Source organism: Oncorhynchus masou, chromosome 32, assembly GCF_036934945.1.
Source record: "Oncorhynchus masou masou isolate Uvic2021 chromosome 32, UVic_Omas_1.1, whole genome shotgun sequence".
NCBI lineage: Eukaryota > Metazoa > Chordata > Actinopteri > Salmoniformes > Salmonidae > Oncorhynchus > Oncorhynchus masou.
This window is the reverse complement of record NC_088243.1, coordinates 54,872,855-54,895,704: the sequence shown is the minus strand read 5'-3', so window position 1 is coordinate 54,895,704 and position 22,850 is coordinate 54,872,855. Positions and strand designations below refer to the sequence as shown.

General features: G+C 41.0%; 1 protein-coding gene across 1 annotated transcript in view; it reads left to right on the top strand.

The window, feature by feature from the left end:
* LOC135526222 (A disintegrin and metalloproteinase with thrombospondin motifs 2-like) overlaps window positions 1-22,850 on the top strand; it is a 194,847-nt gene that overhangs the window by 64,170 nt on the left and 107,827 nt on the right. Inside the window, exon 4 of the mRNA XM_064954395.1 lies at window positions 5,527-5,698. Within this exon, the coding sequence (XP_064810467.1) occupies window positions 5,527-5,698 (172 nt within the window). The remainder of the gene's footprint in view (window positions 1-5,526; window positions 5,699-22,850) is intronic.

Below are 22,850 nucleotides of genomic sequence, written 5' to 3'. Positions count from 1 at the left end.
TGTGTCTTTTATTTTTTAGGGGAGGGTGACACAGTAAGCCATTTTTGGACTAGACTAGGTCCTGATATGTTCCTGCAACCAAACCGGGACCTGTACTTAATGTCCTCTTATAGTCCTGAGGTTAACGTCATGTTTTAATGTTTGTAGAACATTCTCAGAACGTCAGTGGGATAACATTTTGCCAAAACCCTTAAAGGGAGCTTGTGGGAACGTCGCCTAATGTCCTAAGGACATCCTCTGTTTTCTGGGTCCCTGTGTGTGTGTGTGTGTGTGTGGTTGTGTGTGTATGATTGCGTGCGTGCGTACGTGTACCCTGTGAGTGTGTGTACGTGCCTCTGTGTGTGTGTGTTTGTGTGTGTGTACGTGAGCTCCTGTGTCTGTGTCCTGGAGCGTCGGGCTGTGTTAAGAGACCACTCTGTGTAATGAGTGGGACAGGGTGACAGGGCCAGGGTTGCATCACTAAGTCCCCCAGGGCCTAAATCACAGTGGCATCTGCCACCAGAACCAAACCTGAGGTCAGTACAGCACAGGACTGCAGAGGGAACAGAGGACAGACCGGGGAGCACAATACCATGCTCCAATGGAGCCACTGTACTGTAGATCTGGAGTGTGTGTGTGTGTGTGTGTGTGTGTGTGTGTGTGTGTGTGTGTGTGTGTGTGTGTGTGTGTGTGTGTGTGTGTGTGTGTGTGTGTGTGTGTGTGTGTGTGTGTGTGTGTGTGTGTGTGTGTGTGTGTGTGTGTGCGCGAGGTTGTGTTTATGTTTGATAATTCCTGCTTGCCATGTGTTATAAGTAAAGGCTTTATTATATGCCTAGTCCTCATCCTCCTCTAGCATATCCCAGATTTACTTAATTTGGCGATCTCTTCTCCCTGCTGGAAATTAAGCAAACAATTTAATTAACTTAATTAATCTGTTTTAATACTTAACATTAATTACTTCTCTCTTTCTTTGCACCCTCTCTCTCTATCCCCCCCCCCTTTATATCTCTCCCTGCTCTCTCTCCCCCCACTCTCTCTCCCCCAATATGTCCCCCTTCTCTCTCTTGCTCCCCGTTCCCCACTTCTCTCTCTAAGGGCAGAGATCGAGAACCGTGTCCGTATCCACAAAGAGTCTCAGAGTAGCCTTTTAGCTCATAATGAATAACATTATATGAACAGATCCTAGATCAGCACTCCTACTTTGAGACCGACCCAGATCAACCAGATAGTGGTCTTAGCTGAGGGGGGTGGTATGGTAGAGTATGGCGGTATCTCTTTGATCTGTGGACACAGTATCCTCCGTAACACCCCCTACTGTTCTACTGTTCTACTGTTACTCCTGTCCAGGACACTTAGACTCCTCTCACGTTTCAAACTACTCACAGTACAAGGGCTTTATATAGTCCCAGTATGTCCATAAAAACAGAGACTGCATCCCAAATGGCATCCCATTCCTTACATAGTGCACTAATTTTGACCAGAGCCTTATTGGCCTTGGTAAAAATGAGTGCACTATATAGGGAATATGGTGCCATTTGGGATGCAGGCAGAGCCTCCTCACTTGTAAGAGAAACTCTTGGTTGTGTGGGCCATATTTAGAGCTCTGAGATGATGACTCCAAGGCCTCCGGAGGGCTGTGGTTTGTGTCCGGGTTTCAATGACCAGAAAGGCAATAATAGCCTACAGTTTTAGAGTGCTACGTTTAGTGTGTGTGTGTGTGTGTGTGTGTGTGTGTGTGTGTGTGTGTGTGTGTGTGTGTGTGTGTGTTTCCAAAGGTAGCTTTAAGGCAAGACAGATAGAAATAGAAGTGTATGGTTTAGATAAATCCTACTTGTTATAGTGGGTGTTTTCATGCTTTCCTCTGCTTTTTATGTATTTTCCATTGCATTCCATTGACTGTGATATAGTGACTGTAATAAATAGCTGGTGTGGGTAAGATAGAGACAGTGCACACTATCAGGAAAGGGATTTTCCCAGTTGTGTTCTCTAACCTTAAATGGTTATCTTTCATCATATTTCTCTACATTTCTCTAAATCTATCTTTGTTCATTTCAAATCCAATCACATTTTATTAGTCACATGCTCTGAATACAACAGGTGTAGTAGACCCCACAGTGCTTACTTACAAGCCCCTAACCAACAATGCAGTTTAAATAAATATGAATAAGAGTAAGAAATAACAGTAACAAGTAGTTAAAGAGCAGCAGTAAAATAACAATAGCAAGACTATATACAGGTGGGTACCCGTACAGAGTAAATTTGCGGGAACACCGGTTAGTTGAGGTAATTGAGGTAATATGTACATGTAGGTAGAGTTATTAAAATGACTATGCATAAATAATAACAGAGAGTAGCAGTGTGATGTAAAATGGGGGGTGGGGAGGCAATTGATTAGATGTTCAGTAGTCTTTTGGTTTGGGGGTAGAAGCTGTTTAGAAGCCTTTTGGACCTAGACTTGGCGCTCCGGCACCGCTTGCCTTGGGGTAGCAGAGAGAACAGTCTATGACTAGGGTGGCTGGAGTCTTTGACAATTTTTAGGGCCTTCCTCTGACACCACCTGGTATAGAGGTCCAAGATGGCAGGAAGCTTGGCCCCAGTGATGTACTGGGCCATATGCGCTACCCTCTGTAGTGCCTTGCTATTTACATACCAGGCAGTGATGCAACCAGTCAGGTTGCTCTCGATGATGCAGCTGTAGAACCTTTCGAGGACCTGAGGACCCATGGCAAATCTTTTCGTTCATGGTTACATTTTTCTGTTTGTTCATGGTTTTGGTTTCAGGTATAGTTTTGTTATCTGATATTGAGAAGAAGGGAGACTATTCCAGACAGTTATGGGCTGTCAGTGTCCAGTAAACTCCCATAATCCTCCACTGTTCCATACTTTCCTCCTTGTTCCTGTTTCCTTGTTCCTGTTTCTGAAAGAACATGAGGCTTTCTCTGGAATCTCTGGAGACTCTTTGATGTTTTATTCACTCTTCTTTTAGACTGGAGTTGTCCAGTTCTCTCTCTCCCTCCCTCCTCCCTCTCTCTGATCGATCCGACCATGTCTCCCATTCCCACATGTCATCTTTTTCTTTGACACGGCTCTCCTCTCCTGTCTGCTTGGTATTCCGGAGCGGGAAGCCATGCACCAGCACAGATCCATCAGCTCCGATCGTAATGCCGCACCACAGCTCAGAGAGAACCGGGGGGGGGTGAGCAGAGAGAGAGAGAGAGAGAGAGAGAGAGAGAGAGAGAGGGAAAGGGCAGGTCACTGGCTTGTCGACATCCTTCTGGGACCAAAGCCTCAGACTGACAGGGAGAAAGCGAGAGAGAGAGAGAAGTGATAGGAAGAACAAGGGTTATCTTTTGCTGTATAGAATAGAAGTCCAATGCCTTCACGTCCATTGTCGTGTTACACAGTATCTATACCTCTGATGTATTGATGTAGCTCATGATGCAACTATAACACACATCTTGGAGTAGGCGAACTGTGTGCAGGCTTTATGATTCCCTGTTTCAGATGTATAAACACCTCAGCTTCTCTGCACTGACGGATCATAATCATACTGCTGATTTACTGACATTACCCAGCACCGGAGTTATCCTGCATTAGTTTCATTCTCCCCTGCAGTAACTGTAATGTCAGATAATGATGTAATGATAGGAATTAACCATGACAGGCTTGGGGTGTATCTGAAATTACACTCTATTTCCCTTTTGGTCGAAGCCACGTATCACATAGGACTCTGGCCAAAATGGGAATTTAACCTATATTAACCCAAAGCTATATGGGGTGTTATGTCCAGTAGTCCAGGGCCTGTATTCACAAAGAATCCCAGTGTACAAGTGCGGATCTTAATGAATAAGATTATATGGATGGGTGGGGACCTGATACTAGATCAGTACTCCTACCCTGAGACACTATGAGGATACAGGCCCAAAGGTGTACTGCACTGTTGTGTACAGTGGAGAGTCAATAGGAGTTAAAGTAGCTGTGAAACCCTGCTGAACAAGGAACTACCCGAGCAGACCTTGAAGCTCTGTAGTGGTGTTTCTGAGTTAGCTTGCTCCAGTGTAGCTCTCAGTCGAAACCAGTGAAATAACATCATCACACTTAGTGCTGCATCGCAATCCAGTGGAAACTTTCCCCAGCTCTTTGCCGAGCAAAAATGTCTCTATTTTCTTTCGCCCCCATTTCACACTCGTCCGTTAGGATCATTCACCATCCCTTCTTCAACCTGTCAGAGGGAAGAGGGAGAGTGGCAGCAAGCGTATCAGGCATATCGGTGTTTGTGTCTCTCTTTTTCTCCTTTCCTTTTCTTTCTTTTCCCTCTAAAGCCCCAGAATCCTCCTCTTCAGTTCTCCCCCTTGGTTTTGCTCCTCGGCAGTCGGTTGCCGTGGTAATTACCAGTTGTCTAAACAGACAGATGGAATTACAGAGAGTGACAGGCAATTTTGCAAGCGCCTGTTTTTTCACTGTGTGTGTGCGTGCGTGATTGCGTGCGTGATTGCGTGCGTGCGTGCGTGCGTGCGTGTGTGTGTGTGTGTGTGTGTGTGTGTGTGTGTGTGTGTGTGTGTGTGTGTGTGTGTGTGGTGGGTGTCAGAATGGGGAGAAGGGTTAGGGGGAATTTGCTGACAGGGAATATTAGAGCAGGATTTCGACCTGGACAAACTTATTCCCTGGTACGGTGGCTCTGATACCATGTGTCATTCTCTCTCTCTTTCCCTCTCCCTCTCCCTCTCTCCCTCTCTCTCCTCTCTCTCTCTCTCTCTCTCTCTCTCTCTCTCTCTCTCTCTCTCTCTCTCTCGTCAGTGTTAATTTCAACAATAACTATAACGGTCACTTCAGTCAATCATCAGTCTTTTGAACTGATGAGCCAGGACACTTCAATTGTAACAAACGTAAACGAGAAACAATATTGTTACTCTTGCTTTCTTGTAGGTTATTTTTGCTTTGGTCGCATCAGAAGCTTTATGTTGTGTTGTCGCACTCGCAGAGGGCAAATGCGAGTGCAGTTATTTTTTCCCAAATGGACATTTTAATGCTATTTGCTATTTCCTGAATATTGCAGTAATATTTCTGTAATGGTTGGAAAGCGCAGATTCTCCATTTGTTATGGGAATCACTGTTATTTACCCCCATCCCAAGGTTATGATGGGGAGAAAAAAGCTGTATTCCTAAATTGTTTAACCTGTAGCCAAGCCACTAAAATGTGACTAAGACTAAAAGGCATTTTAATCATAAAGACGGACTAAAACTGAATTTATAATTGATGCCAAAATTAACACTGTCTCCATCTCCATCTCTCTCTTCAATTATTGTGAGGCTGTGGCCTATCCCCTGCTCCCCACACCCAGGAGAGGAGAAGAGAGGTTTTAGCCAGTTACATGGATTTAATAGGCTTTTAGCTGGGGGAAAGTGTTCAAGAAAATGGGATGAGTGGGCGAGATCCCAAACCGGGCTTAATATGTTTTTATGTCCTTTTATTATGCATTGTACTAAAATAGAATAACTGACAAACTCTCGCTACTTCTCTCCTCTCTCTCTCTTGCTCTCTCCCAGGCTGGTATGATCAGGACAGAAGAGGAGGAGTTCTTCATCGAGCCAGTGGAGAGGGGGAATGGAGTGATGGGGGAGGAGGAGGGAGGAGGAGGGCGTCAACACATCGTCTACCGATCCTCCTCTGTGAAGAAAATGCCCGTCAGCGGCCCCGCGGCAGACTACCACTCTAGAGGTCTGTGATTGGTTACTTACTTACTGCTTTCCAATATGTCATATACCTACTGTATACTCAACCACAGACTAGCACTTCAAAACTGGGTTTGTACAGTACATGGTTGTGTTAATGTGTGCCCTTGTATGTATTCTGTGTGCAAATGACAGAGCAATATCATTCTCAGCGATGTGTGGTTCATGTTGGGGTGTTAGGAAATGTGAAACTCCAGTTTTCACAAGCTCCTTTGTTGCAGTTTATTAAACAGTGTCTATTTCTGCTATTCAATGTATTGTAGGAAGATGAGACTGCAGTCATACCAATACTTTTATGTGTGAGATGGAGGCATGGGCGTCACCAGGACTGGGCTTTCGGGGCTTTAGCGCTGAATGATTTTGGGTCAGCCCCGAATATTTTGCGCTGCTGCGATGGGGTCAAACATTTTTTTGTCAACTGAATGCGCCCCAATTGGTTTTACACTGCTGCTACTCGCTGTTTATTATCTATGCATAGTCACTTTACCCCTACCTACATTAACAAATTAACTTGACCAACTTGTACCCCCGCACATTGACTCGGTACTGGCACCCCATGTATATACTGTAGCCTAGTTATTCTAATTTTACTGTGTTACTTTTTATAATTTTCTACTTTAGTTTATTTGGTAAATCTTTTCTTAATTATTGAACTGCATTGTTGGTTAAGGGCTTGTAAGTAAGCATTTCACAGTAAGGTCTACACCTGTTGTATTCGGCACATGTGACAAATAAAGTTTGATTTTGATTTGATTTGAGTTAGCTAGGGCTGTGACGATACCAGCATTGCAATTTTTCATTTGCCATTGCAATTTTTCATTGCAATGGCAAAAAAATGACAACATGATGCAGACCAAACTAATTGGTCCTTTAAAAACCCGCTGGATATAAAATATTGTGTGCTATAGCTTGGACAATAAATTAAAGTGACTCTGGATGACAACATAATGATGTTTGTTTCCAACATTAGGGCTGTTTTCCTAAAGAAGTTAAATCCTCTTTGTGTTTTATTTCCTTCCCACAATACTAACATGTATCGTGATACTGGTATCGTCCCGACCCTAGTAGGAGCTACTAGCAATTATGACCCCGTTCCTGAAAGGTAAGACTCCCATGAACACGTAGGCCCCTATGTGTTTTCTGTTTCCCTCCATAATGCTCACCTGCCGCTTAGGAGACGAGAAGGGACTGTGACAAAACCACAATCGATATTAATGCAGATCTTCTCTACACACATACAATTACTTCCTGATGAGCGTCCCTGATGTTTTCCTGATCATTCCAATACTTTTCGGATGCATTTCAGTCACTTAGTCTACTGATGCAAATACACATTTTGACACCTTTCCCATAGACTTTTCAAGAAATTAGATGTATTGTATTAGCCTTGTGAACATAGAAACTTGTTTTTTTGTGCTACAATGTTTAAAACATAAATTAGGCCGACAAAGTTTCTTTAACAATATATTAACAATACAACCACAAGTGGATTAAACAGGAAAAATACAGTTGAAGTCAGAAGTTTACATACACCTTAGCCAAATTCATTTAACCTCAGTTTTTCACAATTCCTGACATTTAATCCCAGTAAAAATTCACTGTCTTAGGTCAGTTAGGATCACCACTTTATTTTAAGAATGTGAAATGTCAGAATAATAGTAGAGAGAATGAGTTATTTAAGCTTTTATTTCTTTCATCACATTCCCAGTGAATCAGAAGTTTACATACACTCAATTAGTATTTGGTAGCATTGACTTTAAATTGTTTAACTTGGGTCAAATGTTTTGGGTAGCCTTCCACAAGCATCTCACAATAAGTTTGGTGAATTTTGGCCCATTCCTCCTGACAGAGCTGGTGTAACTGAGTCAGGTTTGTAGGCCTCCTTGCTCGCACATGCTTTTTCAATCCTGCCCACAAATGTTCTATTGAGGTCCTCCAATACCTTGACTTTGTTGCCCTTAAGCCATTTTGCCACAACTCTGGAAGTATGCTTGGGGTCATTGTCCATTTGGAAGACCCATTTGCGACCAAGCTTTAACTTCCCGACTGATGTCTTGAGATGTTGCTTCAAAATATCCACATAATTTTTCTCCCTCATGATGCCATCTATTTTGTGAAGTGCACCAGTCCCTCCTGCAGCAAAGCACGCCCACAACATGATGCTGCCACCCCCGTGCTTCACGGTTGGGATGGTGTTCTTTGGTTTGCAAGCCTCCCCCTTTTTCCTCCAAACATAATGATGGTCATTATGGTCAAACAGTTCTATTTTTGTCTCACCAGACCAGAAGACAATTCTCCAAAAAGTACGATCTTTGTCCCCATGTGCAGTTGCAAACAGTAGTATGGCTTTTTTATGGCGGTTTTGGAGCAGTGGCTTCTTCTTCAATATAGGACTCATTTTACTGTGGATATTGATACTCTGTTACCTGTTTACTCCAGCATATTCACAAGGTTCTTTGCTGTTGTTCTGTAATTTATTTGCACTTCTCGCACCAAAGTACGTTCATCTCTAGGAGACAGAATGCGTCTCCTTCCTGAGCGGTATGATGGCTGCGTGGTCCCATGGTGTTTATACTTGCGTACTATTGTTTGTACAGGTGAATGTGGTACCTTCAGGCTTTTTGAAATTGCTCCCAAGGATGAACCAGACTTGTGGAGGTCTACAATTTTTTTCTGAGGTTTTGGCTGATTTCTTTTGATGATGTCAAGTCAAGCAAAGAGGCACTGAGTTTGAAGGTAGGCCTTGAAATACATCCACAGGTACACCTCCAATTGGCTCAGATTATGTCAATTAGCCTATCAGAAGATTCTAAAGCCATGACATCATTTTCTGGAATTTTCCAAGCTGTTTAAAGGCAAGGTCAACATAGTGTATATAAACTTCTGACCAACTGGAATTGTGATACAGTGATTTTTAAGTGAAATAAATCTATCTGTAAACAATTGTTGGAAAAATGACTTGTGTCATGCACAAAGTAGATGTCCTAACCGACTTGCCAAAACTATAGTTTGTTCACAAGAAATTTGTGGAGTGGTTGAAGAACTAGTTTTAAGGACTCCAACCTAAGTGTATGTAAACTTCCGACTTTAACTTCTTGCGTCAAGCAATCCCGGATCCGGGATCCTATTTATAGCCTCAAGCTCATTAGCATAACGCAACGTTAACTATTCATGAAAATCGCAAATGAAATGAAATAAATATATTTGCTCTCAAGCTTAGACTTTTGTTAACAACACTGTCATCTCAGATTTTCAAAATATGCTTTTCAACCATAGCTAAACAAGCATTTGTGTAAGAGTGTTGATAGCTAGCATAGCTATAAGCCTAGAATTCAGCCAGCAACATTTTCACAAAAACAAGAAAATCATTCAAATAAAATCATTTACCTTTGAAGAACTTCAGATGTTTTCAATGAGGAGACTCTCAGTTAGATAGAAAATGTTCAGTTTTTCAAAAAATATTATTTGTGTAGGACAAATCCGTTTTGTTCACGTTTGGCTATGAAAAAAACCTGTATCCAGTTATAGCCTCAAGCTCATTAGCATAACGTAACGTTAACTATTTATGAAAATCGCAAATGAAATGAAATGAATGTGCTAGCTCTCAAGCTTAGCCTTTTCTTAACAACACTGTCATCTCAGATTTTCAAAATATGCTTTTGAACCATAGCAAAACAAGCATTTGTGTAAGAGTATTGATAGCTAGCGTAGCATTTAGCGTAGCATTTAGCGGGCAACATTTGCACAAAAACAGAAAAGGATTCAAATAAAATCATTTACCTTTGAAGAACTTCAGATGTTTTCAATGAGAGACTTTCAGTTACATAGCAAATGTTCAATTTTTCCTGAAAGATTATTTGTGTAGGAGAAATCGCTCCGTTTTGTACATCACATTTGGGTACCAAAAAAAAGAACAGAAAATTCAGTCATCAAAACGGCGAACTGTTTTCCAAATTAACTTAATATTTATGAAACATCGGCAAATGCTGTTTAAATCAATCCTCAAGGTGTTTTTCACATATCTCTTCGTTGATATATCGTTCGTGGATGTCTACTTTCTCTTGAATCGCTTGGAAAAAAGACGTGTCAGCTCAGATTTTCAAAATTTGCTTTTGAACCATAGCAAACACAAATGTATTTTATGGTCAATCTTCCAATGATATGCCTACAAATACGCACAATGCTGCAGACACCTTGGGGAAACATTTAGATCGGGCAGGCTCATTTCTTGCATTCAAAATAAGTAGACAATGAAAAACAGAGCCTCAAATAAAATCATTTCCTTTTGAAGAATCTTTGTTTCGGATCAGTTTTCAAGACAATATCTTTGCAGTTTTGGAAACGCAAATGTTCTTTTCCTGAAAGCAGTCAGTTATATGCATAGTCGAGCATCTTTTTTGTGACAAAATATTGCGTACCAAAAAAAACAGGCAAAATTTTTTATCCAATAATGAAATAGCGCAAACTGTTTTCAAATTAACTGTAAGTAATTGGATATAGAAACAAACTTGTTCATTGACTTACTGAAATTATCCACTTTTAATTGTACTTGCTGGTAGATAATTTATATATATACACTACCGTTCAAAAGTTTGGGGTCAATAAGAAATGTCCTTGTTTTTTTTTTAAAAGCACATTTTTTGGTCCATTAAAATAACATCAAATTTATCAGAAATACAGTGTCGACATTGTTAATGTTGTAAATGACTTTTGTAGCTGGAAACCATTTTTTATGGAATATCTCCATAGGGGTACAGAGGCCCATTATCAGAAACCATCACTCCTGTGTTCCAATGGCAAGTTGTGTTAGCTAATCCATGTTTAACGTTTTAAAAGGCTAATTGATCATTGGAAAACCCTTTTGCAATTATGTTAGCACAGCTGAAAACTGTTGTTCTGGTTAATGAAGCAATAAACTGGCCTTCTTTAGACTAGTTGAGTATCTGGAACATCAGCATTTGTGGGTTTGATTACATGCTCAAAATGGCCAGAAACAAATAACTTTCTTCTGAAACTCGTCAATCTATTCTTGTTCTGAGAAATAAACAGTGAAGAGGCGACTCCGGGATGCAGGCCTTCTAGGCAGCGTTTGTCTGTCTCGTGTCTGTGTTCTTTTGCCCATCTCTATCTTTTCTTTTTATTTGCCAGTCTGAAATATGGCTTTTTCTTTGCAACACTGCGTAGAAGGCAAGCATCACGGAGTCTGTTGATGTTGAGACTGGTGTTTTGCGGGTACCATTTAATGAAGCTGCCAGTTGAGGACTTGTGATGTGTCTCAAACTAGACACTCTAATGTACTTGTCCGCTTGCTCAGTTGTGCACCGGGGCCTCCCAATCCTCTTTCTATTCTGGTTAGGGCCAGTTTGCACTGTTCTGTGAAAGGAGCAGTACCTGGGCCTCTGTACGGCTATGTAGATTTTCCATGAAAATTCTGCCGTTTCCAGCAACAATAGTCATTTATAACATTAACAATGTCTACACTGTATTTCTGATCAATTTGATGTGATTTTAAAGGACTACATTAGGGCCAGTTTGCACTGTTCTGTGAAAGGAGTAAAAATTTATTGTACACAGCACTGGGCCTCTGTACGGCTGTTAATGAACAGTAGGCAGCAGCTGAAAGGCATTTTGCAATATTTAAAAAAAGAACTGTGGGAAAAACAGTTTGGAGGAGTCAGTCAGTGTAACTGGAAAGTTAGTGTACTATAATTTCCTCCTTATATTGAACAATCTGTCTCCACTCTTTTCTTTGCCTATGCTATTGGTTTCATTTAAGACAGGGTTGTTCATTTTTATTAGCCTTTAATTTCAGTCATTTGTGTGGTGTTAAAAAAATTTATTCTAATGTCTCCAGTCATGTAAAATAATTTTCAAAGACCCGGAATGTTCTGAAACTCTGGTGACTCCCCTGGATGGAGGTATTGGGCTTCTGTTCTGTGATAAGAGAAGTGGCTGTCCAATCACCATGATTGATTTGGCACCTTGAGGTCAATCAATCATGACCTCAGCCAAGAGAGGGCTGTGTTATTGTTCAGCCAATCAGCATAGCAGCTTAAAGAGACAGGAGCCATGCTTTTGCTCTTGGTTTGATCGATGCCTAGAAAATGTTGGAAGAATGTTTTTGGCTTCTGGCGAGATTGACAGATTTTCAGTGGTAAGCACAATGAATATTATCAGCACAGATGCACAGCGTAATTCTGTTCAGCAGTGGGAAGGAAACGCCATACCCGGCACGCACATCCCACATCAGCTGGTGAGCTGCTGGGGAGCAACCGATGAATGTGGGCAGACAGGCAGACAGGCAGACAGACACTGCTCCGGCTCCTGCTCCACCTCTGATTATAGACATCGTGCAGGTGATTCTCTTGCTTCCACGTAGCTAACCTGTCACCGCAAGCCTTCTAGTTAGCTACCCTTTGCCTGGTTAATAAACGCAAGCTGCTTTACAAACTGTTAAACAATTGAAGCATTGAGTTTAACAGTAAAACAACAGTCTAGCTATGTTTTTCTCTTCTATGAGTATAGAAAAGTACTCTTTGAATTTGTAGTCTCGCTTAACCCTCCCACTTTCCCAATTGCATTTCATAGGCAGGTTCTGTAGCCATCGTAGCCTAGTCTCTCTCTTTTCCTCTGAGAAAACAGCTTGATTCAAGGCCTTACCATTGAAAGGATATGAACCATAATACCAGTGATATGTTTTGTGCATTGGCAACCCGCATTTTACATTAATAAAGCATACCGTAGGTCGTTTTAAAACTAGGTTACATGCGGACCGGGTCGCACTTTATTTGGATAGTCTGGATTTTCCATATTACCAACAAACTATCTGTTGATAAGCAACTGCTTGCTAAGGTTACAGTTAGGTTAGGTTTAGAATAAGGGTTAAGGTTAGGGCTATAGGGTTAGGATAAAAGCTAATGTGTGCTTGATTCAGTAATGTGTTCCAGAGGCTCTGTATGGAGCAATTGTGGAGCCTCCGGAGGCTTGCGGAGGCCAAATCGAGCTCTGTAAGGCGATGCCGTGTACCTCCCAAGTTTTCTAACAATGCGGAGGGCTATGCATAACTCCGTATAACTCCACATTGACATGATTGGTTGACAGTAGGTGGGGGTAGTACATCCTGTGTAAACACAAGCTTGCTTCCTTGGCAACTTCCTTGACAACAAACATGGACAACTTTTAAGAAAGGCTATCAGAACAAGTTCACAAATAAAAAAACTTCTTTATGATACATCGTATAGACATGAAAATGAGTTTGAGCTCCTGGAAAGAGATGTAATGGGGATAGATGTGGTAAAGAGGTTAATGGAATGCATACCATGGGGGATAGAAGGATGCTGGATTGGCACACACTCAACAAATCTGATCTAACAAAGTGTATATTGGTAAAATCCGTCATTATTGATGTATTGTAACAGGCTCACAATGTGATTGCTAATTCGGTCTTATGCAGCAAAATTAGAAATTGTGTTTTGTACATTGGATAAAAGTAGAGGTTCAGAGCTACAAAATGGTATATCATACACTTGAAGAAAATGGGAAAGTAATTCTGCTTTTAATGTGATCAACTTGTAAACTCACTTTTGAGAAAATGGCCTTTGAATGTTTTGGTATCTAGTGAAGAGCTCTTCTTTGTCTACACCCATTCAGCATCGTTCACACCCTCTTAAGCTTTAGCCCATCTCGTTTTGCACTCGGAGCGCACACTTGACGCTCTGGCCGATGATTGGTTAACATGAAACCAGCCTAACCAGCTCTGCTGGCAACAATGTCATTACGCTTTTTTGCAGACGTTTACTGACACCGGCCATATTCAACAGGTGTTGTACACATGTCACGTAACATTAGCTAATTGAATAAGGAACGTTAGCTAGTTGAACAACAATGAACAGTGCCAACAATGCCACAGTGATGGGAGCTAACCAACCAGGTTCAATGTTAGACAGCTAACATTTGTCTCTAACTTGAAAAGCAAATAGCTCTGGGTTACAAATAATAACGTCAGCTAGGGAGCTAGCCAGCTAATGTTAGCTGGCTAATGTTAACATATATAGCTAGCTAGTTAGGTAAACAATGAACCTAGCTATGTAAACAAGGAGTAAGTTCACACATGTAACGTTTGCTAACGAGCAAGTCAGATAACATGAGCTAGTTAAACAACAACACAGTGCCAAATCATGTCGTTACTAACCTGCATGAATATGGCTAACTAGCTAACAGTACACTTTAGCTTGAAATGAAACAACTTTCTGTCAAAATTAGAAGCATTGTAATATCTGAAAATGTAGATAGCTATCTTACCTGTTTACATCATCATGCATGATGGACGCGTCTCCCTGTCAGGAATGCCATACCACGGTTGCCCGTAGTTTGAATATGTAATCTGGAGAGAGGTGTTTTCTCCATCTCTTTAGCTATCATACTCTAATTACACTGATTTCAAAACTTGATCCTCCAGAAAGTGGAGAGCAACACTTAAAACCTCTTAGAGATCGGACTACTTTTTTCAAAATTCTGTTAAGAATCGCGCAACATTTCAACGTCCTGCTACTCATGTCAGGAATATAGTATATGCATATGATTAGTATGTGAGCATAGAAAACACTCTGAAGTTTCTAGAACTGGTTCAATGGTGTCTGTGACTATAACAGAACGAGTTCCGTGGTCAAAATCGCAAGGAAACCTGATCACAAAATCGACAAAGAAAAAATCCATCCGCCAGTCTCGGTATTGTCTATGGCTTGCCATAAATGATGGGACTGAGCTTGCAATTCCTACAGCTTGCACACGATGTCGCCAGTGTTGTGATTACCAGGTCCCTTTATCCTTGGTCAGATTAGTCAATGGCATATCCTGTCTTCAGGTGCGCAACTGGAAAAAATGTCCGTGAGGAAATGGACTTCGTTTTGAAAACTTCTAGCTATTGAATACAGATCGCTCCGTGATCAATTTGATAGTTTATTAACGTTTACTAATACCTAAAGTTGGATTACAGAAGTAGTTTGAAGTGTTTTGTCAAAGTTTATAGGAACTTTTTTAATTTTAAAAAATAACGTTGCGTTTAAAAACAGTGTTTTTCCTGGATCTGACGGTCTTCATAAATGGACATTTTGGGTATACAAGGACCGATTTAATCGAAAAAAAATACCCAATTGTGATGTTTATGGGACATATAGGAGTGCCAACAAAGAAGCTCGTCAAAGGTAATGAATGTTTTATATTTTATTTCCGAGTTTTGTGTAGCGCCGGCTACGCTAATTCCTTTGTTTACGTCCCCTTCTGGTATTTCGGGGTGTTGCATGCTATCAGATAATAGCTTCTCATGCTTTCGCCGAAAATAATTTTACAAATCTGACTCGTTGGCTAGATTCACAACGAGTGTAGCTTGAATTGAGTACCCTGCATGTGAGTTTTAATGAACGTTTGAGTTTTAACAAGTGCTATTAGCATTTGGCGTAGCGCATTTGCATTTATTGTTGGCAAGGTGGGGCGATTGCGTCTCGGGTGGGCCAAGGAGGTTAAGCAGCGCCACTACACAATATATTAAAAAACCAATGTTCGACAAGATTACCAACACAGACTGACAAGCTCAAATAGACGGAAGCCCCCTATATGGCAGAACTCATCTCTCGGCATGTCCGGCCCACTCACTATCTCAGCCAATTATGGCTAGTGGGAAGGTTGCTCACTTTTTCTGTGGCTTAACCAACAAGGCTTGTAATTTTACAATTTTATTCATATTTACAGAATGCATACAAGTTTGTTATTAAGGTACATGAAATTTCACGTTCGGGAAGGCATTTCTGCCAAAAAACTAATTTAGATTAAAACAAAAAACATTTTTTACGTTCCAACGGCTCTCCTGTGAAGTCGTCACTTGCGACATACGCCTAGTTTCCTGAATCGCGTCACAAATCCGATTTGGATATATTTGGCTGTTTTTCTGCATAACGTTTAGAAATGGTCTCTTTTCAGGTTTTGAAAATTTGACCGCTAAATGCTAACTCCCGTTTGTATAAATGTGTATTTTATTTCTCAAGTCAGATAAGAACAAATTCTTATTTACAATGATGGCCTACCCCAGCCAAACCCTCCAAACCCTCTCCTCACAACGCTGGGGCAATTGCACGTCTCCTTATGCGATTCCTGATCACAGCCAGTTGTGATACAGCCCGGGATCGAACCCGGGTCTGTCGTGACGCCTTTAGCACTGTGAGGCAGTGGCTTAGAGCATTGCACCTCTCAGGATCTTAAACCTCTTGATACTCCCCATCCCGGATCAGGGATCGTGAATAAAGCCTCAGGCTCATTAGCATAACGCAACGTTAACGATTTCTGAAAATCGCAAATAAAATGAAAATAATGCGCCTGCTCTCAAGCTTAGCCTTTTCTTAACAACACTGTCATCTCAGATTTTCAAAATATGCTTTTGAACCATAGCAAATCACTAATTTGTGTAAGAGTATGCTAAGCTAGCATTTTGAGTAGCATTTAGCACGCAACATTTTCACAAAAACCAGATAACCAAATAAATAAAATCATTTACCTTTGAAGAGCTTCGGATGTTTTCAATGAGGAGACTTTCAGTTACATAGCAAATGTTCAGTTTTTCTTGAAAGAATCTTTGTGTAGGAGAAATCGCTCCGTTTTGTACATCACATTTGGCTACCGAAACGAACCGAAAATTCAGTCACCAAAACGTCAAACTTTTTCCGAATTAACTCCATAATATCGACCGAAACATGGCAAACGTTGTTTAGAATCAATCCTCAAGGTGTTTTTTCACATATCTCTTCATTGATATGCAGTTCGTGGAAGCCTGCTTTCCCCTCAGAATCGCATGGAAAAATACCAGCAGCTGAAAAAGACGCACCAATTTCGACGGAGGACACCGGGCGGACACCTGGAAAATGTAGTCTCTTATGGTCAATCTTCCAATGATATGCCTACAAATATGTCACAATGCTGCAGACACCTTGGGGAAACGACAGAAAGGGCAGGCTCATTCCTCTCGCATTCACAGCCATATAAGGAGACAATGGAAAACGGAGCCTCAAAAATCCTGCTGGTTTCCTGGTTGCCGTTTCATCTTGGTTTTGCCTGTAGCTCCCATTCTAGGGCACGCACAGACAATATCTTTGCAGTTCTGGAAAATTCAGAGTGTTTTCTTTCCAAAGCTATCAATTATATGCATAGTCGAGCATCTTTTTGTGACAAAATATCTTGTTTAAAACGGGAACGTTTTTCATCCAAAAATGAAATTGCGCCCCCAGAGTTTCAAGAGGTTAATCTGGTACCATAGCTAGCATACAGAAATCGGTGGTGGTAGTCAAAGTAGTTTTTTTAACTGTCATTAAGTTAATTGATGACATGAACATGTATTGGGGTTGACATCCGTAAAAGCATTATACTTTATATTATATTATACTTTACATTATATTTCTACGTTATATAGTGTGAAACACACATGTAAACTATAGCCTAAATGTAGGCATAGTTTGTTGGGGGGCAATGGGGAGATTCGGGATGGAGATGCAGGCGGGTAAACAGTGCAGCCTTTTAACTTCATGCTGTCTTGGCTGAGCTCCTATGTCAAGCATGGACGTCAACATCTCAGAAGAGGTAAGGTTGTTTAGCCCGTTGCTTGTAATTAGCCGGATGGCTATAACGATTAGCCCTGAATCACTATGAGCGGTGCAGTGCAGACCAATTTATTGGATGCATAGATGCACAGCTCCCCAAAGTGCAGAAAGTATGAATGGCCGCGTCACAGTAAAAGCTGTACGGCCACTGCAGACTTTGTATTGACCATGCAAAGCCTTTAAGGGTTACGCTTAGGGTTAGGATAAGGGTTAAGGTTAGGGTTATGGTTAGTAGATAGTTAGTTGAAATGTTACTGATAGTCTGTAGAGCATCTACAGATGGACGATGCAAATAAAGTTTTACCCCAGACCGTTAACCATTTGTTTAGACGACACCTGATTCAGTAATGTTACCTCATTAGCTAGCTATAGCTAAAAACCTGGAGTGGGTTCAGCAGGATGCAACGTTTTGGAATGTTCAGATAGAAATATGCTATGTAGAACAAACATGCCTCTCTGACTTGTTGAATAAGGATTAACGTCTGCGCTATTCATGGAATTTCTATCCGCAATGTTCAATAATAGTTTGCAACTGAACGTGGCCTATATGCAAACATTTATTGGCACAGAAATAAAGGAAAAGTGAAAGCAGACAATGTGTTACTAAATTTGTCTTGCCACTACACTATATCTGACTGGGTAAATAACTTTACTTTGAGTTAATGTGGACCCAGTGCTCAGACTTGAACACTTGGACCAGGACTTGGACGTCAGCCATAGAGACTCGTGACTCGACACATGACTCGACCTTTGGTGACTCAGACGTGGACTTGATTTGGACCCGAGGTTTAGTGACTCGATTACATCCAAGTCAGAGAGATAGGTAGGAGCAAGCCCATGTAATGCTTTGTAGGTTAGCAGTAAAACCTTGAAATCAGCTCTTGCCTTGACAGGAAGCCAGTGTAGGGAGGCTAGCACTGGAGTAATATGATCACATTTTTTGCTTCTAGTCAGGATTCTAGCAGCCGTATTTAGCACTAACTGAAGTTTATTTAGTGCTTTATCCGGGTAGCCGGAAAGTAGAGCATTGCAGTAGTCTAACCTAGAAGTGACAAAAGCATGGATACATTTTTCTGCATCATTGTTGGACAGAAAGTTTCTGATTTTTGCAATGTTACGTAGATGGAAAAAAGCTGTCCTTGAAACAGTCTTGATATGTTCTTCAAAAGAGAGATCAGGGTCCAGAGTAACGCAGAGGTCGTTCTGCCCCTGAACAAGGCAGTTAACCTGCTGTTTCTAGGCCATCTTTGTAAATAATATCCCTAACAGGTTTTAACTGACTTGCCTAGTTAAATGAAGGTAAAATAAAAATGTAATTTGCTCCTCTGACTCTCTATCAACTCCCGGCTGAACCCTTCATCACTGACAAAGCAATCCTTACATTGTAGCGAAGCAGCAGAGTGTGGTTGTGTAACTCTAGCGCTTTCAGAGATTGATTTGTAGCCAAGTTATCTAAAACAATTTAAGCAAAAAGCAAGTTCCTAACGAGTTCAGGAAGCCATGCTCGAGCTCTGTGTGACGTTCATATCGGTGGGGGTAGAGGTTTTGATCAAGAGAGTCCTTGAGAAAATGAACATTTTCTTTAACGCAAACAAATACAAAATAGGTATTTCACAGTTATAAGGAAGGTGAAATCTTAGTTGTTTTATAAATTAATTTCATATATTCATATTTTTCTATTTTTTTGTACTGTGTACTTGACCTTGTGTCTTCAAAAGTTACTACACCTCAGCAATTTATAATTATTTGTACCAGAAAGTTTAGATTTGATCCTTTCTTGCAGCATTAGTAGTTATTGTTTATGGCCCACTCATGATAAATAATCACCTTTGCGGATTATGTAGATTATGTTTTAGATCACATTTAGTTACATTTAACTGTTTAATGGATTTATTCTACAACAATACATCCAGAATTGACCATCTGCATGTGAAATATAGATCTATAGGTATATTTCTGTGGTGTGAGTGAGCCCAGTCCAGGTGAGGAGGATTTTGGGAAAAAAGCCCTGTGGTGGTCCATCTGTCTGTGCATGTCTCAGTCCCCTGAACAAAACAGCACTGCACACCACACCACTCTCCCCCAGACAGCTCCGACTGGACACTGTCCTGATGTTACCCACAGATAGAATGAGGGATGGGGGGAAAGATACTAAGAAGGAGAAAGAGGGATGAAACAAAAGAGTGTGAGAGAATAAGGAGTCAAAGGCGAATAAGAAAAGGGGAGGTGAGGGAAAGCACAGAAGATTGTTACGTTACAAAGGGAGGAGAGGCGGAGAGACAGATCAGGGAAAATGAAGAGGTTGGGAAGAAACAGTCCAAATATAGACAGAAAAGAGAGAGAGGGAGATAGAGATGAGACAGGTAGAGATATATGATCCTCTGTCTGCCTGGTGAAATGAAGGTAATCCAGAGTTTTCCAACAGCAGTGATTAATTGATGAATGTGCCACATCAATAATACAGCTTGCTCTCTCCACTTAGGACATTGATTCACACCTTTTCCACAGCTTATGGTGTGAAAAACCAATCAGTCTCCTTCCCTCTCTCTCTCTCTCTTTCTCTCTCTCTCTCTCGTTCTCTCTCTCTCTCTCTCTGTCAGCTACGGAACAAAAGGCTAAATTTAGCTGGCCAATACACTGACTGTCTGTGTCCAGGAAATTAATTAATAAGTCATTTATTAATCGGCAGGTCGTAAAGTAGACCTTGTGCAGCGGATCTGAATAAATGATTGATTGATTATAAATGAATACATTAAAAATGTCCCTTATCAGCGTACAGTGTCAGGATGGAGAGACGGTAGGACGGACATGGGGTGAGAAGTAAGTAAAAGGGAAAGATACCAGGCAGGTCATCCATGATACAAGTGAGTATGAGACGTCCACCCATGTCTCAGGACGTCGGGAGATGACGTGTAAAACATCCACTAGGGGGCAACACTGAGCACTGTTACCATCAAGTAGGTATCGGTTTTGCGAGGGCATTGTGGATGGGGATGGCAGATGGATGTAACTATCTGGTTCAAAAGGTTGCATGTTCAAATCCAGTGATATAAAGTTGTTTTTAATATTTTAGTTTTAATCCTATCCTATCCTATCCCGAACCTTAACCCTTACCTTAACCATTCTGAGTTAAAACATTAATAATTCAGAGATAATGCCGAAACCTAACCTAACCTTAAAACATTTGGAGTTAATGACTAAACAGGACCTTAAACGCTTTGAAATGTGATGCTTGGAACAACTTCGAAATTTGTCATTAGAGAAACATGGCAGAACATCTTATTCTGATGTGAGACTGTGAGAGCTTGTAGAAAGTAAAATACACACACTCTTCATCTAAGGGCACAAGGCGAGACCCAAATGCAGACACAGGAGGCAGAGGATATTTATTATAACAAAGGGAGTAGGCAAAGGCAGGTCGGGGACAGGTGAGAGTTCATAAACCAGGTCAGAGTCCAAACAGTACCAGACAGGCATTCTCGAGGTCAGGCCAGGCAGGGGTACGAAACCAGATCCGAGTCCAAAAACAGTACAAGGGGATAGGCAGGCTGGTAGTCAGAACATGCAGGAGGGTTCGGAGTCAGGACAGTCAAAGGTCGAAACCAGGAGGACTAGAAACAAACAGAGACTGGGAAAAATAGGAGCAAGGAAAACCGTTGGTTGACTTGGCAAACAAGACGAACTGGCACAGAGAGACAGGAAACACAGGGATATATACAATATACACTGGAGATAATGAGTGACACCTGGAGGGGGTGGAGACAATCACAAGGACAGGTGACCAGATCAGGGTGTGACACTTCATTACAAACACACAGTTTCAGAAAGCAACATGGCCTGAGCGTGTGTGTGTGTGTGTGTGTGTGTGTGTGTGTGCCAGGTGACAGTGGGTGGTGGTCTTTGTTACTCTACTAGTTGTCTCCTTCCTGAGATCTTAACTCGGCGTTCCTATGGAAACTCACACACTTGTTCTCTCTGTCTCTCTTTCTCTCTCTCCTTTCTTTGTTGTCAGAAGTTACGGAGTAGACTGTTCAGAATAGACTGATCGAATGTGTGTGCACACACACACCTGGCAGCTTCAAACAAAAAGAGAGCACCAGTAATGAGTAGAGGTCTTAATCACACACCAGTGTTAATTCTGGCACACTTTTTTTTAGTCTAGTCTTACACATTTTGACTAAAACATCATTGAGTCTTGGTCACATTTTTTGTCATTTGAAAAATGATTTAGTGATGAAAAAAAAAATGATGAAATGGTGGGCCATTTTAGTCAACTAAATACTCTTTCATTTTCGTCACTTCCCATTTTTATTGCGTCATTCACTTATCATCAACATAAATCACTGACTTCTATGTACACGAACATATATAGCCATGCCATACCAAATTATTTTCCTGCATAATATTCTGTTCTCTTCGCAACAGCAGAAATCTGACAAACATATATTAGAATACAGTATATAGGAATTATCTCCCATATAAATTCCTAATTTAGCCCTTGCTAGGGTAAAATCACTGAGGACGCCAAGACAAGCCAGGAAAAAAGCCATATTACAACCTATGTTGTGATAATTGCATAGTTTGCTCTATAACCCATTTGTTCATATCAAATCAAAATAATTGTATTTGTCACCGAATACAACAAAATAATAACAACCTTATTCAAAATGCTTTACTTACAAGCCAACAATGCAGTTCAAGAAATAGAGTTAAGAAAATATTTACAAAGAAATCTAAAGTAAAAAATGAAATAAAATGTAACACAATAACGAGGCTATATACAGGGGGTCAATGTGCGGGGGTACAGGTTATTCAAGGTAATTTGTACATGTAGGTAGGGTTAAAGTGACTATGCATAAATAATAAACAGCGAGTAGCAGCAGTGTAAAAATATGCCACGTGATATACAATAAGGCTGTGACAACAAAAAAGACAACAGTCACACAGTGGCGGGATAAATTCAACTACATATACGTTTGTTTCATCATAAAACCGGGGAGAGCAAACCTCTGCACGGTGAAGTCCACCCTGCAAATATTACATGTAACAAACAGTTACATCACCTGTAGCGTGGTCAAGCAAGTTCATGTTTTTGACGGTTTACTAAGCAACTACTGATTTAGAACCACAGAGTTACCGCAAGTCAACATAAAAACAACAGGAGCACTGCCTCCACTATTCCAGCACCACTTCAACTTAAACGTTTAAACATAATCAAATCAACAAGGCTATGTTTGTTAGTTTAGTAATACCTGAAAACAAATTTAAAGATACCACAAACTATCTAGTCCAATCAATGTTGCTAAATATCATGTGGCTGTCCATGGGACTGATTTATGTGTGTGTGTCTGCGTGTGTGTGCATAAGCATGTGCGTGCGCACATGCGCAAGTACAGTAAAACAAAACATGTTGACTCACCCTACTTGTAGACTACTTGAACTCCAATGCCATCCTCCTCTATTTTTCATGTTGGCAAAACGGTCTATGGCTCTGTC